Source organism: Haemaphysalis longicornis, unplaced genomic scaffold, assembly GCF_048455015.1.
Source record: "Haemaphysalis longicornis isolate Haplotype H1 unplaced genomic scaffold, Haemaphysalis longicornis Haplotype H1 scaffold_3, whole genome shotgun sequence".
Lineage (NCBI taxonomy): Eukaryota > Metazoa > Arthropoda > Arachnida > Ixodida > Ixodidae > Haemaphysalis > Haemaphysalis longicornis.
The window spans coordinates 212,699,138-212,718,955 of NW_027526335.1; the positions used below are offsets into that span (position 1 = coordinate 212,699,138).

The window sequence follows — 19,818 nt, forward strand, 5'->3', positions numbered from 1 at the left end:
TTCATAGTGTTGTCGTCATTGCTCGCCGCAGAAGGACGCCCTCATTGAGAAATCGGTTATAGATCCTTCCTAAAAAGCGCCTTTGGCTTATCCGACGCTTTACCCTGCTACGAGATCATGTTTTTAATCAACCCCATTCCCCAGTGCAGGGCAGCAAACCGGGCTCTACACATGGTTAACCTCCCGGCCTTTCCGTCCTTTCTTCTCTCTTCCTAATCGATGTTTGTACGCAACTGCCTTGTCATGCATATGAATGTGTCTGGATTCACCGACATCAGGCGCAGCCTGCAATGGTACGGCATGAGTAATAACGGGGCCGAAAGTAAACTAAGGAAAGCGAGTGGTGACAGGCCCGACATTGAGATAGGTGCCCAGGCTCCACGCAAAGCCTACTTTTTCGTTTTCTTGTTTCGTTTGGCGCAATTGTTACAGCATCGGCCAACAGAAATATTTGGGTAACGGAGCACTTGTGCTCGCGATATAGTATCTCCCGAACGGGTGGTCGCTCATTTCCAGCTAGTTGTGTCCGCTGACAACATACGTATTCACTGGTGGGCCTTTTCGAAACACTGCGTCACCGGGTCATATAACCGGTTTCGACGGGCAACTCTTTATTACAGTATGCCTCTTGTTTTCTTCATGTCTGTGCGTCAAGGAGTGTTACTTAGAACCAGTGCCATCGATCTTGAAAAAAGTGGGATCTAATTGTCCGTATCAGTGCGGTGAAGAACATCTCCAGTCAAACCAAAAAACCAAGGCTTACGATGATGCCCTTTTTAGAGGACTGGCTTTAGTTATCCTCGTTTTCAACGCCACATGGACGCCAGCCTCGCTCACAATTATCCTCTCACCAGCTTTTGCTCGTATTCCTCCTGCATATGAAAACACATTGTCCCACACGCGACCACCCCTAGTAATCGATTTGAATACGCCGCACGACTAACGGAGAGGGACGCAGCAGTCACGTGTTTAGTCTTCGCCTCCCGGTTCGCCAGAGGCCGTCCTATAAAGGGAGGGTGAACAGGATCCCTGTAACGCAGGACCTTTGCGTCGCCTTAAGCTACGTTATCGCGTGACGCATAGCCAGGAAGTTTTCAGAAAGTCAACCTACCCTTGACGTGTTGCTTAAATGGGGCCATTTGAAAAGTGCATTCAATAGCCTACCAAAAGATTTCTTTGCGTGGTCCTCTGTTTCGGGGTTCGCAGCAGGCAATTCTAACCATGTATGAGAAATCCTTGAGAGTATCTATCATGCCCGTGAGTATATACACGTTTACCGTGTCTGTACTAAGTCAGGATTACTATGCATTCTCTCTAAAAACAAATGTCGTAGCCTAAGTTTTGTTTTCAGAAATATTATTTCGTAGCCTAAGTTTTGTTTTCAGAAATATTATTGGCCTCAATTCTCGAATGTTGCTTGCGCTTGTCTGCGAACGGTTCTTTAACGACGTCTAACGCACTATGTTACGCATGAACACCGTGTTCTTTTCGTTTCCACTGTCCTCTAGCGCTGTTTTCGCACAATGTTCGCGTACGAACAACCATCGTACCATACTTCTTTTAATTAACGCCAGGTAACAAGGCCGCAAAAAATATGCACATTATTTCCACTCTTCGGGAGGCGTCGGAATTTTTTTACTAGGTTCCTAAACATTTATAGATATCTAAGGCTGTTTGCTGAGCGTATATTTTGCGTGTGTCAAGCCCTGTTGACATAGCGAAAGAATTAAAAAATAAAACCCGCGCTTTCCACCTCGTGCTCAGTGATGTATACGGCTTCCCTTGAATTGTGATGTGTGTGGACGTGGGGATTTAAGAAAGACCAGGGCGGGGTGCAGGGGGCGCTGTGTCGCGTAGACGGGTCCAAGTGTTCCAAACATTATTTCTGAGAACCTGCTCACGTCTTTCAGTGCGCACCATTATGACTAAACATCTGCACCGGCAAATTCTAAGTGAATGAGAGTGCCTCCACGACCAGCGGAGTAAGTGCATTGTATTGCAGTAGAGCCTCAGTGGCCGCAAATAGGACGCGACGCTGATGGCAGACCTCAACAAGAATAGAGAGAACAGAAACAATAGAACCACAGGCATACAAGTATGCCCATGAGGAAAGCTTACCTCTGTGACTGTAGATGTCATCATCGTACTCCTATTATTCAACGACGATCCCTCGACGACAGTTGAAGTGCACGAAGTGTCAGAATTAATGCTGACGTGTTTATGTAAAGAGAACAGGGAACTTGAGCCCACATGTTTGCACCATAGCTACGCACAAACGTTAGGAATGCCCGACCAGGTCGAGAAGTTGACATTGCGTAAAAAATACCGCGGGTAAACGCCACACTGAATCGCTGATTAAACTAGAGCTGTCACATCACAATGTTTCATCCTTTGTTCCCTGCATTTTTGCACGTTGAAAATGCTGAAATAAAAAAGCTTCAGTCTTTTAAACTACAACTGGGAAGGTCTTGTCCTTCGACTTCTGGCAATTGAAACGGTGGCAACGGAAAGGCAGTAATTATTCTCCTCACGAGAATATAACCGGCAACATTGACTCCTTGTTAGGCGGTTTTTAGGAGATCCGCATTTCTACAGCCTTAAAATCTGTATGCATGCTCTAATATTACGGATAATTATGAATGAATTGCCTGGTAGATATAGATCTACGGCGAATGAAATTTAGCGTGGATAACCACGATTCTGGCATTCACGTGATTCCAAGAATTGTAAATGGTGCTTCTGGGATCAAACCAGGGGTCTTGACATTAACAGCACATAGGCTGCCATCCGAGCAGTGAAAAAGTTCAGTGCTAAGAATGTCTGGTTACCAGCATCACGGAGCGGAGCTAATATGGGAACACTTTCCGAATTCTAAGTTTCCAACCAGACAGCGAGTTGACACGCTGCTTCGCTTGATTCTAGTCCTACAGGCTGCACTTTGAGCAGCCTGTAGTTCTTATCAGCTTTGCGCAGCCTGAGCAATCGACGAAACGAGTTGGAACATTTTATTGTTGCGCGGATTTCAAAAACAAAGGATTTAGGTCAATAGCTATCAGTGTAATGTTACCGTTTGCAGATCTTGTACACCTATGCTGGTCCTAGGTCCTGCACCCCTATACTAGTCCTTAAGGATTAAGCATGCGCTACTAGCCGGGATGACTCCGCATTTTATTTCTGTTTGTGCAGCACAAGCCGACTACAACGGTGGAACGTGGACCTCACGGCAAATACATACTGTCTGGACCGGTCGGAAATATTTTTAACGCCCTGGTCCAAGCGTTGCGCTTTAAGTGAGTACACTGACGTATTTTGTCACGACTGCTGCCATCGCGAACAAAGTCTCCAATTTTTGGGTGATTCTGAGCCATCAGATAAGCTTGAAATAAGAATTCTTATGTCGTCATGAAGGCGTCCTTTATTTACAACTATTTGCAATTGAAACGCTTTTCGCATTTCACTTCACAAACATGCGAATGTGTATAAACAGAAGCTCCAAATACGTGAAGTTGGTTCTGAAACATTATCCACACCACCTGCCTGGTTCCGTAATGTGACAAGCAGCCCTCTTTGTTATTCATTTTTACTCATTTGGTGAAGCAAAGAGGAATGGTTACTGGCGGGGAGGGTGAGCTTGTATTTCCCCACGTATTGCTCATAAAATAAACACAGCTATTACCCTTACTGATTTATTTAGTTGTAGGTAGATGCATTTGAGTAATACCGAGAAATAAAGTCCCTGAACTCACGCATGAACACAAGTGATTAAATGACTTGCATTTCCTGCCAGACGCTGTCAAGTACCGTCGTACTGCTGCGTAAGCATAATTGCTTAATTTAAAAAGTACAGAAAATTTTGTCATCTGCGTTTGTAGCTTATACTTAGCAATGGTTTCAGATATTCATTGTATATACGCGAGGGTATAAAAGTGGAAGTGGCTGCTTCGGTCGCAGTTACTGAGGGTTCTTACACAAGGTTTTAGCAGCCGTGTGCTGCAAACAAAAAGTACGTAGTAAGTAGTTTGTCGGGATCGAAGCTTTAGTTTGATGCGAAATGTATCTTTTTCAAATAGTTACAGCATTGACTTACCCCGAGAGGTGACCACAGGCAGCCCACAGCCTGACGGTTCTTGGACAGGCTGCATGGGCATGTTGCACCGCAATGTGAGTGTCGCCTACTTTTGGGCAACGCCTAGTGCATGTTCCCTAATAGGAAAGTGTTGCGAGTGCTCTTCCTACACCCGTAGACTGAACCGCCTTGCACTCACATACGAACTTCTGCACTTTAGCCGGGGGCGTTTCACAATTCGATTCTGTCCGTGGCACTACACCGAGGAAGGAGGCAATTTCTCCTAAAATAGTATCAGTAACACTGCTGAACCGATCAATACAGATTTTAAGGAGTTGATCCTGTAAATAGGCCACTTTAGTTTAACAAGAGAAGGTGGCCACTACAGGTCACGCAATATCTTTACTACAAGAAGACCACTTAAATATATCTTACAACACGAACAAAAATATAGATTAAAACAACGTTCGCAACTCCATGCACCAAGATTCGCATTTTTTTCTGAGGCTTGCGATTGAACCTGGCAGTAAAACAAAATGCTTTGAAAAGTGCACTCTGAAAATAAGAAAATATTCCAAGCAACGAGTGCCGGAATCGAAAAGTTCCGCCAGAAGAAAAAAAAAAGATGTTCCCGAACACTGTGGCTTTCTCAAATGAGAGAGTTAGCGGCAACATTTTAGCGGTGGAGATTAAAACCAGTCATTGTTGAGGCATCGCGGGTGGTGGGTTCGTCAAAGTACATTGAAATATTTCTGTATTTGTTCGTTTATGTACTCATTGTTTTAAATTGCGAAGCGGGGTAGGACGTGTTTTGAGGCGCAAAGGGGAAACAAACTACAACCGAATTTGAAAAGTGAAGGAAGCTCACACTAAGAAGTAAGAATTGATGGTAGCAAAGCTGTACGAACCCTGCGCGGCCATCAACATGGTTTAAGCCCAAGATTTCAGCCGATTTGCTTCTTCTTCACTGCCGCAATGACCGTCATTGTTGCTATATGTGTAAGTTTCTTTCATTTTTTTGGAAGTGATAATCACATCATCTTGGATGGGCGTACGCTATGACGTGTCTTCCTCGTTCCGAGCAAAAGTTCCCCCGAGCACGGTGATCGCTGGAGTCTTTCTCCTTCCGAGCAAGTGTTGCCACGATTGCGGTCAACGGTGGAGTTTTTTCTGGCCAATATTAGCCAATCTCCGTAATTGGATAGTTTTGGGATTTACAAACTGTGCCGGGCGGCTGCGGCCGCCACAAGGCACTCACACATGGGCGCTCGGCATTTTCTTGTCCTTTTAAAGATGATAGACTTTCTTGGGATACTTTAAAGTAGAAATTTTGGTCTGTCTGTCTGTCTGTCTGTCTGTGACTCGATTCAGCCACTCGGTTAAAGTGAAACAGAAGCTGCGCAATAGTATTATAAACCCCCGCCAAATCTAAACGTCTAAGTGCGTAGTCAATGTTCACACTTCTCCAGATTGTTGAACAAGAACAAGACATTACGAAAACATGAGGCAGAGGATAATACATAAGTTATATTTGCAGTGCTCTGTTAATAAAAAAATGATTGGAGCTTGGTTTTTGCAATAACAAATAAAATACTACATCAACTGCAGAAAACCGGCACCGGCTATTGACGGCGCTCCTGGTGGCATTTAAAAAATCATACCGCAACAGCAACAAAAGGCTCCGCTAGATAGCTTCCACGTTCCGCTTGGAACACTCGTGGATAAGGGAAACGTGGTTCTACAAACATTGTAGTAGGGTGCCTTAATTCACTGGTGTCTCCGTCATAAGACAGCACTGGCATCCAGGCACCCGACTTGTACCAGTGGAACGCAGTAAATTTAAATTAACTTATGCAAACCTCCAGCGTGTTATCTTGGAAGGAACGAGATGGGAGAGGAACAGCATGAGAGGCGAGCGGGAAAGGGAAGGGAAGTATTTACTTGGCAGGGGCGCCAGTCCACTATCGTCTTTCGTCAACATTTGCAACGAAGGGAGTAGACACGCAGCCATTTTTTAACTGCCGGACGGTCGCTGCAATCTTGGCCAATCCCCCTAAGTGGCTATGCTTGGCTTGACAAATGTGAGCAGGGGACGCCGAACGGTCGTCGCGAGGCATGCGCACACTAACGGTGGATTCCTCTTGGTTTTGTTAACTCCCGGGCGGTCGCGGAGAGCCCCGTTCCAACGTGTGCGAGCTCGGCAATTTCTTGGTATTTTGAGCTGCGAACAAGAAAAATTACGACTTGCTGAACAGTTTCGCTGTTAAAAACGTAAGCTTGCGATAAGACGCCCACGATTCACACACTAAAACACGAATATACGTCAACAAGGTGCCACAGCAAACTATAAAAAAAAGCATTCGTGGAATATTCACACGAAAATTTTGTGCGCGGTTACAGGCTAAGGTGACGCCCAATGACACTAGTCCACAGTACAGTAAACTCCCGTTAAGACAAACTCAAAGTTACCGTGCAAAATGTGTTCGTATTATAAGAAATTCGCCCGCGGCCGATTTTATGCATTGCGTACGTTACAAGAGAGCAAAGGTCTTCTTTGTCTTAATCATGTAATTCGCATTAACCGAGTTCGCCTTAACGAGATTCTAGTGTACCTAGACGAAAGACAGACGAGTAAAATAAATCCGTGTAACTATAGGTGCCAACGGAGGCCTAATTCAAGACAAAGTTACCACTTTCGAAGAAATAACGCTTAATCGTAATGTTACGTTGTGGTGGTATGTGGAAAAAAATTAAGATTTTCTGATTTACTAAGTTAAATTGTGATGTAAAATATTAAATTTGGTTTTAGCACCTTAACTTCGCAAAACGAGTCGTGGTAGCCTGTTTTGTTTTGAAGTAAAAATAACAACTGGTAATTGCACACCGTGTTTATTATTCGCATTGAAGCGATGAGCTGACGAATATATGATTAGTTTCTTTACACATGGCAGAAAGCTTTCTCGCGCCAGCGTAATTAGGCCAGCTATAAGAAGGCCTGACACCGACCGCGTAAAATACACGATATGTAAAGATTTAGTGTCATATGAAACATGAGGCTTTCCACTTTGACTGTAAACCAGTTATCTGAGAAAACACACACAAACACTATAAAGAAAAAAACATGTAAATTTATTCGAAACATTTTGAGCTATTTGTTTCTGTAACACTGCTAAATGTATTTACTCCGATGGTATTCGTGGGATGCAGAAATGTATCAACGTAAACCAGCGACTTGCCCTAAAAAGAACCAGACTGATAATTTACCTAATTGAAAATGAAGGGAAAACACTGGACCAGACTGAAAAGGCATGCTTTTTTTATTACTTCGTTGGAGGTTTTGGGCTAAACAGAAACACCAGACATTTTGCTTAAAAACGTGACCGCTTATCTGCTCGCTATGCTGCAAATTTCGTCGAGAGAGGATATTATTCTGCCATCTCTGCCACGTAACCGCCTCTTCTCTCACTCCCCCCCACAACTCACGCTGGCTGGCCTCCCCTATTCTCGGTCCTTCCATGGTAAACGCAATGCAAGTTTGCTGAACTTAATTCAACCTTCGTGCGTTCCAACTCTGACGTGCCCTCTTTTGGGACCTTTCTTTTGCTTGGCCTTGAGGCCACAAGCCTCATGCCTTAAAGCGAGTTCTTTATTTCTTATTTTGTGGTTAATCGTTACTTTGCCCGCCTTTTAGTTTGTTATCGGAAAAATTACGCCCGCGTCTATATTTATTTGAAACAGACCTGCCATCACCGGTTATACAGTGATGCTTTGACTCAAATGCGCCTAATGGTTTCTTTTGCTTATTTGATACAATAGCAGTATTCATACAACACTTTGATATAATACTTCAGTATTGCATCAAATTTAGTAGTTTAAAAATTTTTTAGTGCATACACGTCTTCTTCAAGAATTCTCTCAGCTATTGGCGGTGCCGCTGAACCAAGAGACAGAGAGACAGAGCGAGCGACATACAGACAGGCCAAACTGTTCTTCTGTAACTAGCCCTGTACCACGTGGTACGGGTATTTGAGGCAATTAAGAAGCCCCCAGAAACCCTGGAACCACCACCAAGGCAGTGGGAGGCCCTTCAGTGCGGGCCTCGAGAATCAGTGTGGCCTTATGACTCGGGCCATTCGTGTTGCGGCAAGCCATGGCAACCCGTACGAGAGTCGCGAATCGCTGGGGATGATCCCGTCATGGTTATCGCACACCATATTCCTACTCTCTCACCCATCTAGGGACAATAAACGTTCATACCACCGAGTAGCCCAGCAAAGACTATTGCCTTAAAAAAACTTTTGCAGACCAGCAGACGTCCCGCAATTGTGAGATTTCTCAGTAACACTCACGGATATGGCCCGTTATGTAGTTTAAGAGGCTGCGAAAACAATAACAAGTTGTTTGTTGCGATTGTAGTGGGGTCAGTGGGTACTTTTGATGGCATCCCTGTGACGCTAACGGGCGGTTAACACACTTATAACTGTTTTTTAGGTATGGGCGTCATCCTCAGCGTTCACCGCTTGATATCCGTTTATATGTAGCCATACTCAGCGAGTCCTGATAGGCCGAAATCGGACGACACGAATGTGGCACAGCACAAGCAGGGTGAGCTTCGGGTTCTTTGCATGTCATTGGCCAGAGGACTTGCAAGAGCAACTACTTCACAATTCAAGTAGACCCGTATGAACATTTGTGAAGCGCACACAACTCGGAATTCTGCCCCTGGCCTCTGCTGCACCGCTCCTGCCCATATTCCCTCCTTGTAGTGCACAGCATCTGAACGTTCTTCAATATGTACTGGGTTTTAAGTGCGAATGCACTTTATAAGCGACCCCAAACCTTCCACCGCTGGCGGCGGCGGCGGCGTCCGCAGTCCTCCTCTCTATATATAAAAAAAAAACAGCATCCAGCGCCGGGTTTCGATCCGAGGACTTTGCGGCCGCAGCGCGACGCTCTACCGACTAAGCCACGGACGCGACGCTGATGTCAGTGTTAGTAACGCGCCTTATATCTTTAACGCAGTCCTCCTCTCTATATAAAAAAAACAGCATCCGGCGCCAGGTTTCGATCCGAGGACCTTGCGGCCGCAGCGCGACGCTCTACCGACTAAGCCACGGACGCGACGCTGATATCACTGTTAGTAACGCGCCTTATATCTTTAACGCATTCAAACTACGTCGTCAGCGGCGTGCGTTGGCGACTCAGCGGCGTTATAGCGGCTTGATAACTGCGTGGTGTACACGTGATACTAGGGGAGGACGACGACGACGACGAGCTGTGCTGCCGTTCGGTACATCGGCTCCCGTTTCAACTCTCTCAATCTTTCGACAAACGCGCCATCCAATGGATTAGTTTGCACCAACCGATTCCTCTCGACGAGCGGCATCGAACAAGACCACACACAGGTCGGTGAGTGGACCTCGGGGTATTTTATGACCGTTAGAAATTCTGAAGCGAGGACTGCCGCGCTACGAGTGAACACAGCAGCCACTTGCGCGTGCACTGATTGCTCTCGCGCTGAAAAAGCGCAGGCACGGTTGAGACCTGTGCGCTGGCTTTAGTTGGCAGTTTTTATCTCGGCAATGGACTGTGAAGAAATCGACAACCCGCAAGATACCCCACAGCAAGATGGTGGCTGGTTTTCGGTGCACTACCGCAAATCGAAGCGTGTACTAGTGCCGGAAGGCCACGATGGCGTTGCAAGCCCAGCTTCTCTCAACCCTAAACTGCATTCAAAGCGAAGACGACCACCCCCGCTTCCGCGGCAGGATTACAAAGTGGTTCTGCGACCACGCGAGGGACTGAACCTCAGTCAGTGGAAACCCCATCACGTAGCTCAAGGGATTGCACTCGCCTGCAACAACCACCCGAGCTGTGCCGAAAACCGCCTCCTCGTGCGTACCAACCTCACCCAGAACGTTGCGGTTATCAGTACACCGCACGCCGAGACGGCCGAAATACTTCGGAAACTCACGCACATCAAGCTCGCCGGCAAGAACCACGCCGTGTTCGCTTACGTAGCAGCACCGGACACCTCGGTGAAGGGCGTGATTCACGGTATCGAGCCTGGCACCCAGCCCTCGGAACTCCAAGCCCACCTCCGAGCCCCGAACCACAGCATCCTGTATGCGCGCATGCTCGGTCAAACACAGACGGCTGTCATCACCTTCGAGGGGACACGTGTGCCGCACTACGTCTACTACTACGGTGCTGAAACACGCTGCCTCCCGTACCAGTCGACGCGGCCGGTCTGTACAATATGCCTGCGCGTAGGGCACCGAGCAGATGTCTGCCCAAATCCCGAAACCAACCGCTGCCCACAGTGCGGACAAGCAAGCCCAAGGGAAAATCATGACTGCAAGCCCACCTGCGCACTTTGCCAAGGCGACCACCCTACGGCGGACAAGACATGCCCAGCGCGACTACGAAAGCACACACGTCGCCAAGGCGCGACCCACGACGGGAACGAGGAACTGCCTGCTGGAATTTTGCGACGCAGCCGGTCGTCAAAGCGTTCATCTTTAGGGGAAGAGCAGCAACGCTGGTCCTCCAGGTCTGCCTCCCGAGCCCGTTCCAAATCGAGGCGCCGTTCCCCGTCCCAGAGTCAGGTTCACTCCACGTCGAAGCGCCATTCCCGATCCAAGAGCAAGACCCGCTCCAAATCCAGACGCCCTTCCCGATCCAAGAGCAAGACCCGCTCCAAATCTAGGCGCCGTTCCCGATCCAATAGCAGGGCCTGTTCGAAATCGGGGCGCCGCTCCCGGTCCCGGCACCGTTCCCGATCTCCGAGCCATTCCCGACCAGGCTCCAGGTCTGCCTCCAGATCTGGCCCTGAATCCAGCTCCGGCAAGCGGCCCAGATCCAGTTCCAGACTATCAACGTGGACCAGGAATCCCGGCGACCCGCAGGCAGGGGGCGCAGATGTCACCAAGGTGAACTGGGCGGCGCGTATAGCGCAGCCTCCCACTGGTCGAAATCACACCCACGCAACTCCGGACACAACACACACTTCTCCCAACACCGCACTTCTACTCCAACAAGTACTAGCTGAGGTCAAAGCACTTCGAGCTGAAAACGCGGAGCTGAGGAATGCAAATCAGGAACTGAGAAAAGCGCTCCATGCTAAAGAACAAGACAGAGGGCTAATTCCTGAGCAGCCAATCGAAACCCCGTCATCCAACACCGATACGCAAGATCAGATAAATTTACTTCGCGAAAATCAAGCCCTCATACAGCAGAACATGCTGGCCATCCAGGAAACCCTTACTAAGTTAAACGTGACGGTGGAAAGGATGCAGAACATGCATATTACGACGCCGACCTCTACCCCAGTGCGCAACGAAAAGCGTGAAAAGCCATACGCACGACCCACCCTAAACCCCGCCACCTCTCTTTCGCAGCAGGATGGCTAGGGCCCCAAAAAGGCAGCTGGAACCCCTCACGCTTTGGCAGTGGAATTGCCGGGGCTACTCGAAGAAACAAGGCGCACTTATGCAGTACATAAGCAATGCTCCCACAAAACCCGATATTATAACACTACAGGAGACAGAATGTACACCACACCAGGCAGGCTACGTCACACACCTCTCTGGGAACCTTCCGCCTAGGGTAGCCACCCTTACGTCACGAACCATCACTGTCGTACAACATCAAATTGATGGCTGCAGCATTGAGCATGTACTCATAGAAGTAGTACCTCGTGCCAGAGGCCAACCAAGTGTATATGTGCTCAACATCTACAGCCCGCCTAACCATCGCCGCCATACCTTCGAATACTTAATAATGAAAGCAGAGAGCGCGGCGGGCCGAAACGGCCTGGTAATAGTCGGAGACTTTAATGCAGCGCATCCGGTGTGGGGCTACAAGTACGCCACGCCAAAGGGCAACAAGCTCCACACTACCATCCAGCAACACCGTCTGACAGTCCTCACTGACCCAACATATCCAACTCGTATCGGGAACAGCATCACAAGAGATACCAGCCAAGACCTTACACTGATAAAAAACGTTCCACACGCAGAGTGGCAAAATCTGGAAGAGTCGCTGGGCAGTGATCACTATATTGTCCAGACTACCATTCCGACCGCTCCTTTACGTCGGACACTCAAGTCGACGAAAATAACTGACTGGACCACCTTTCGCAAGCACAGAGTCCAAAGCGACACAACCGACATAAACTCACTTGAGCAATGGATCGTGGACCTGCACCACGATGTAAATAAGCACTCGAAAGTGATCACCCTCACCACAGAAGCGCCTGCAGTGGATTCCCACCTCCTCCATCTCTGGGAAGCACGCAAAGGCCTCCAACGAAGATGGAGGAAGCAGAAACATAACAGAAAGCTAAAATGCAGGATAGCAGAGATAAATCGGCAAGCAGCGGAGTACGCAGCCGAGCTCACGCGACAAAACTGGCGTCAGCTCTGCGACGGCTTACAGGGAACGCTGGGCACGGCAAAGACATGGAAGCTCCTCCGCCACTTGCTAGACCCCACCCAGAGTAAGCTGGAAAGTCAGAAAGCAATCCAGCGCTTGCTACACTCCCATCCTGGCAGCGACGACGAGGTACTGGATAAGCTTAAAGACCAGTACATTGGCACAACTTTACCTTCCGTGACTCCTCGCACGTATGCTGGCCATCCCAACCCGGAGCTGGACAAGCCAATAACGACACAGGAGGTCTGGCAGGCACTTCAAGCCCTGACCCGCAACAGCACTCCGGGCAAAGACAAGGTCACTAACAAGCTACTTAGGAACCTCGACGACAGAAGCATCCAAGCCTTAACGGCGTACTTCAATGAGCACTGGGAACGGGGCACAATACCAGCTGAATGGAAACACGCTGAAATGGTGCTTATTCCAAAGCCAGGCAAACCTACGAAGTTGGACACATTGCGCCCCATATCACTAACGTCGTGCGTAGGGAAGCTTTTTGAGCGTGTGATCCTCGCCCGCCTTCAACCATACATAGAAGCCCAAGACATTTATCCGCACACAATGTTCGGATTCCGGCCTCACCTATCAACCCATGACATCCTCCTTCAACTAAAGGAAGACGTCTTGGCGCACATTTCTCCTCACTCCAGCAGGGCTATCCTCGCTCTTGATTTGAAAGGAGCATTCGACAATGTGAGCCACGACGCCATCCTCGAAAACCTAAGTGACACGAACTGTGGAAAACGAATGTTCCAATATATCCAGGCATTCCTCACCGATCGCACGGCGACTGTGGGCATCGGACCACTACGAACGGACCTTCAAACCATGCCCAACAAAGGAACGCCACAAGGAGCGGTGCTTTCTCCAACATTATTTAACATAGCTATGATGAAGCTGCCACAACAACTTAACACCATCCCGGGGATTAAACATGCACTGTATGCAGATGACATCACGATTTGGACTACTGGTGGGTCAGAAGGCGACATGCAGGATGCGCTCCAGAAAGCTGCTGACGCAGTCCAACAGTACGCCAGTGTGCGCGGCCTTCAGTGCTCCCCGGAGAAGTCCGAGCTCATCATTCTGAGGCGCAAGCCACTGGAACAAACCACAATACAAGTAAAGCTCCAAGGTAGCGACATCCCCGTAGTCCCAACCATCCGCATACTGGGACTTTACATCCAGCAAGACGGAGGAGGAACGCTAACCATCCAGCGCCTCAACCACACTACCTCGCAGATCATGCGTATGGTGAGTCGAGTAACAAACCGGCACCAGGGTATGAAGGAGGATTATGTCATCAAGTTGGTGCAAGCACTGGTTGTCAGCCGCGTGGTGTACTCTACGCCTTACCTCCCGCTGAAACCGAGGGAAATGGACGAACTTGACATACTACTGCGGAAGGCGTACAAGCAAGCACTAGGCCTCCCTCCTCACACCGCCACTAGTAAGCTGGAAGCGCTCGGGGTGCACAACAAGGTGCGGGAGATAATTGATGCCCACCTTGTCAGCCAACTAGAGCGGCTAAGGCAAACGTCGACTGGTCGCACGGTGCTGAGGCAACTAGGCTACCAGATAGCGGACGCCAGCCACCCTCGACCGGAAACTGTGCCGCAGGACATCCGTACGCTGATCAGGGTTGCTCCGCTCCCACGAAACATGCACCCTGAGCATCACGTACAGCGCAGACAAGCGCGAGTACAATTCCTACTAAGGAAGTACTCTGCCCACCCCCATGTGCGATTCACGGATGCGGCCCACTATGCAACCCATCCAGCCACAGCAGTAAGCGTCATCGACGGCTCAGGCGATGTCGTTTGCACTGCGACCGTACAAACCAAAAACATCGTTGAAGCCGAAGAAACGGCCATCGCACTGGCAATAACGTCTGCAACTTCGAATAAACCGCTTCACGTAATTACGGACTGCCAACAGGCATGCAGGAACTACGGCAACGGTCGCATCTCAACATCCGCCCTCCGATTACTAAAAAAGCACAAGGATACCCTGAACCCTACCATACTGATATGGACACCAGGTCACGCAGGGCTCGACGGAAACGAGCGAGCACACGCTACAGCCCGAGCATGCACCCTCCAGGCACCGCACCAGTCGCTCCGTGACCCAGAGCCTGTCCAGCAGCAGTTACGTGCACTTCTGCAACACCACCGCCTTGCCAGATGTGCCTACCCACCACCGCACCAGAAGCTTACCCGAGAAGAGGCTGTAGCCTGGCGGCAACTACAGAGCAACACATACCCCCACCTTAGCTTCCTGCACATCATACACCCCACAATATATATACCAACATGCCCACACTGCAGCGAACATGCAACACTGTACCACACCACGTGGGCTTGCCAGAACACACCAGCAGCCCCCATTATTCGCACCCCCACCCTCGAGCAGTGGGAGGCCGCGCTGTGCAGTTCGAACCCTGAGGACCAGCGACAGTTGGTGGACCGGGCACGCAGGACCGCAGCCGCCGCAGGGGCCCTGGACTGAGGGCTTCTCCCGCTTTCAAGCGCAAATCTGTTGAATAAATGTTTTTACCACCACCACCACGTGATACTACAAACCCGATGGAAGAGATGGAAGAGAAGGCGGCGAGGCGGTGGGCTGCGGGGGCCGAGCGCAAGCGCCGCAAGCGGGCCGACAACCGTGCATTCGCACTTTCACATTCTCCCCCTCGGGGAAATGCGGGGGAATTTTTTGAATTTGCGTTTTAAAAACATCTTTCGTGGTTGGAATAAAGCGGAGTTAGGAAAGGCTAGCTCTCTCAAATTTAATAAGGTGCCATTTTTTCTTCATAGCCCCTTTAATTTGGACGGGATCGCCAAAAAGGTTGAATTCTAGTGCTGTTTTTTTTTGTTGCTTGTATCTAATAATATAGCTACCACATGTCCCCGCAAACGCCTAAAGCACAACGACAGTGCAGCGTTATACAGCTGATCTGTTTCCACGTGCGGTTTTCAACTGCGTGCTTTGCGTGGTGCACTGCAGGAAAGCGACCTGGCCATGGGTCCCTTTTTCCCAGCCAGCGAACGGCTGGAGATCGCTCTACCGTCCACCGTGCTGTACGTCGACGAGTTGCGAATTCTGGCCGGTCGCACCGCATCGCAGGAGACAAGCGTCTTCGGGTACATACTGGCCTTCGACTGGATGGTGAGTGTCGAGAACCTATAGGGGACCTTGTTTCGGAAAGTTTCGAAACTAAATTTTGAAAAAGGGCATAAGGCATTTGCAAAACTAAGTCGCTAGAGTCGAAAGCTAGATGCTCATCTTCGAAAGCACGATGTTGAATTTGAATATCTGGGAAGAGAATTTCGGAAGCCGAGTTCCGGGCTTCCAAGCACACAAAGAACGTCGCCCGTGGAAATAAAATTCAAACACTGTAACAATACCACCAATAATGTTAGGATAAAAGTTCCTCGTCGGAAGATAAGCCAATTTTATGCATGCTGTCATGAACAATTTCTTGAGATTAGCGGCGCGTTTTCGCGCACACTTGACATGTTTCAAACGCGGCGGCCGTGTGCTCCTTCTGTGGTATGCCGCGCCTGCCAATCTTGCTTGATAGGAAAAGGGTGTCACCTTATCTTCACTAACGTGACTCTTCTTTATTTTTTCCATCTAATTAGATTGTTGTACCAAAGAGACTAAATGGTACTAAATTGTGGCGGCGATTTTTTCCCTTTTCAGCAATATGTGCGGAAATGTATCCTGCTATACCTTACTTATTTTCCTTGGACTTGTTTGACTTAAATATAGCAGCACACACCGGATCAGTACTGTGCGCTTTGTATGACAGTGTTTCCAACGACGTTAAATTTGAGTAAGCGTTCGACTTACTTCCTTAGAGCAATTTACGATACCCCTTTTGAACTCATAAAAAGTCGTGCAATAATATAACGGTGATAACGTACCGTGTTACCTACGCAATCATCACTAAGTGTTAGTTGAAACTTTTTCTTTGACATTTTTGTTGCTAACATCACCACATGTATACCTTGTGATTGAAATTGCATTCTGGGAGTACTTCGTGCATGATTTCCCCACTTATTGTCATCCTCCATCCGTACTACGTTTTCGTTCACTATGATTAGTTGCAAAATCCTAAATATGCTTCGGCGGCTAGTTAAAGGTGATGACGTACTTATCTCGCGCCTATAAAACAATTTGAACGTAATCACATTTTACCACTTCTATTAAATGATGTAGGTTCTTGAGTATAAAAATTTCAATTAATATATATGGCTGTTCGCACGGTTCAAGGAGAACAAATTTAAAACTACTGGGAAGAACCGTACTCGGGTCTGTCACCGCGAAGTCGCAACTCCAAAAAAGTGCATCCTATACTTTTTGCTTACACCCACCGCAGGTGTGGATGTTTCTCAGCTTTGCCCTCGTAACAGTAGGCGTCGTGACGGCGTTGTTCACGTCACTGCATGCTGCGACGGCGGGGTACCGATCCTCATTCGTGCAAAACATCGGCGACGCCCTGTGGATGTACGTGGAGAACCTCTTCTTGGAAGGTAACGTTTCGGTCCCTTTCACGTCCGCGTTATGTGGAAGGAGCCCATGCTGGGTAGCACCTAAATGCCGATTTTGTTCATCTACAAGAAACAGCTTGATTTTTCCACCTAGTCAAATAATGGCACGACAGCGTTTCTGGTTTTAGGCGCGTGGACAAATTGGGGGGATGTTGTTCGTGAAGGAAAAGGCATATAGCTGTAGCTTTGATGACGAAATTCTAACGAATTGGATTTTGCAAATGATTCCCAGAAGGCGAACTCACCTCAGCGACGTGCTAGTCAGTAATCAATAAACGCAGAAAAAAACGACATCGTAATGAGCTACTTCGTGTCTCGTGAAAAGGAAAAGAAATGCGCAATAGCAAACTATAGCACTCGGTCTGGCAAACTTTTTCTCATGCTTTACCGAAAAACAGGGTGTTGGAACTAAACGGAAACCGCAACGGAAAAACGACAAGACATGATATTTTTAGCCGGAACGAAAACAATAACGACACGTCATTTATTATTTCGTTCGGGAGCGAAACCGAAAAAAATACCGTACCGTTTTTCGGATAGAGCGTTCATTCCAATTTCTATGCAGCGAGGTGAGAGATTGCCAACGGTTCGTTGGTATAACATTGCTTTTCATCTTGCTGCCGCCATCCCTTCTTCTGAAGGCTTGCTGCCTTCTTCTATACTCGCTCTGTCTGTCTCAATGGTCAGTGATTAGCTGACATCGCGATCACTGCGCGCATCTTGCTGTGGTGCAGACGTAGCGGCCCAATTTATTTATTTGTGTGTGTCTTTACGCAATCACATCTTTACATTCCCCCTACGGCATTGTTGTGGGTGGGTGTTTAAAAAATTTACAGGAATATTCTGAAACACGACATAACAAAAAAGAAGAACCATTACAATGTTCTGTGTGACTACAGCAGCATACGCAATTAACAGCGAAAACAGCATATTACAGCCACACACTCAATGGAAACCACTACAACTAATTTTGCCGGTACGCAAACGCTTGAGAAGTCCATGGGAAAGCATTTCGTAGCGGGCGGAAAGAACAGCACCGGGAAAGCCATTCGTGTATTTTTAGAATAAGACACTTCGAATTCGGACGCGCGCCATCAATATTCACCAATTTTTTGCCGTTTTAGTCCGCGCCTGGATGCATACGTGGGGGGCTGAAGGTACTGATGTTTATCCGTTGCTATCACCTCTCGTACAATGTCTTCGAGATTAAACACAGAGAAAATGTGCGCCGGAGTTTTAGAGTGCCCACAAGACAAAGCGGTTTAATATTTTAACGATAATTACCATATCTATACGAGTTGGTAACAAAGCGTACAGAAGGATTTTGAATTGCCTGAAATTTATTGAGACGTTTTAGCACTGAGGTCCCACACCAAGGCGGATTATTTGAATGTAGGCGTGCCGCATGCTCGTTTTGTGAATGCTCGTGTTCACACCTAAATACTTCACCCCAATGGGGCACCCCAATACAAATAGCGCTCAGGGATTCTTAATGTATACGACAGCATCTCGATGAAACCTGGGAACTAGTTTGAGGACTTCTGGCATGCATGGTCATAGAGAAAGATGTAGTTTCTGGGGACCAGGTTGAAACCTTCGGGCACCATTTGCAGCTGCGCCATCAAGTGCTATACGACAAGGGAGGCTTAGGTATCCTCCGAATCTTCTGTGTGCAGCTGAGCTATTTAACGGGCATCTTCAAAAAAGTTTATAACATTACCTAATGTTTTACCTTAATTAAATATTTGTCAATGTTTTTCAGATAAATTTACAAATCTAAGTTTTCTTCCGCGCACGCACGAACGGTTATGAACCGACACAAACCATCATTCTTTTCTTTCGGGAGACGAATCGGAACGAAACTTTGACTTATGGAACAAACAAGCCGGAACGAAAAGCATTTCGTTCCTATGCTCTGCCGAAAAAGCGACGCGAGGGCGAACCTACTTCTTAAGCTGAACGCAGTTCTGCATGCCTAGATCGGTTCTGAAATCTGCCCCCTCGTGAAAGCTTTGCGCATTTCTCGGCTGTCTTTGCTCGCCAGTCGCCAAAGCCTTCTTGACGCTTTTTTTTCCTTCTACTCGCGTAACGGGGCTAGTTGCAACCATCACGACGACCGAGGCCACACTGCGCAGCAAGTTCGTACAAAAAGCAATATCCTTTCAATGGTACGCATGCAGAGTTGGTGAGTGGGCGCCAGACTCCCAGTAATGACCCCTCCTCTAAAATGTTTTGAAAGTCCAAAGTTCAAGCCCACGGTAATTAGAATGTGTCTTCGTATACCCTAAGCTAACTTCAAAGTGGGAACTGTGACAGAGCGCAGATGGCTTCCGCCCACCGCTATGCAGGCAATGAAACAACTCCACACGTGACTGCGCGTTGTGGCGGGGCCACGGGGCAGCCGCTTCCCCTAGGGCTTTCCCTGAGTTACTCGGCAGCCCATCCAGCACGGCGCAGCTTCTGACCGCACTTCTTTTGTTCCGGCCGCCTGCCATAACTGAACGCTGCCGCTCACGATCTGACGGTACAGTGTTCTAGAACAGTTTGTGGGGTCGGTGCCGGAGTGCCTGCCGGTGTTTCTCGGAGAGCGGCTGGCGCGGAAACAACGCTACGCAATACCCTCTGGCTCCGCAACCGAAGAAGAGCGGCTGTACCACGTGAGGGAGAGTTGAAAGGGACACTGAAGTAAATTTGTCAAGCTCATGTTTTTGCTTGCACTGTGTAGACTGGCCCAAATAAACACGTTTTTCATCGTTTGTC

General features: G+C 48.3%; 1 protein-coding gene across 1 annotated transcript in view; it reads left to right on the forward strand.

Moving 5' to 3' along the window:
* Positions 1–1,221: 1,221 nt before the first annotated feature.
* The window catches only part of LOC144173689 (putative glutamate receptor), a 52,506-nt gene continuing 33,909 nt past the window's right edge, over positions 1,222–19,818 (forward strand). Inside the window, exons 1-5 of the mRNA XM_077702009.1 lie at positions 1,222–1,257; positions 3,187–3,290; positions 4,071–4,161; positions 15,509–15,670; positions 16,887–17,040. Coding sequence (XP_077558135.1) covers positions 1,222–1,257; positions 3,187–3,290; positions 4,071–4,161; positions 15,509–15,670; positions 16,887–17,040 — 547 coding nt within the window. The remainder of the gene's footprint in view (positions 1,258–3,186; positions 3,291–4,070; positions 4,162–15,508; positions 15,671–16,886; positions 17,041–19,818) is intronic.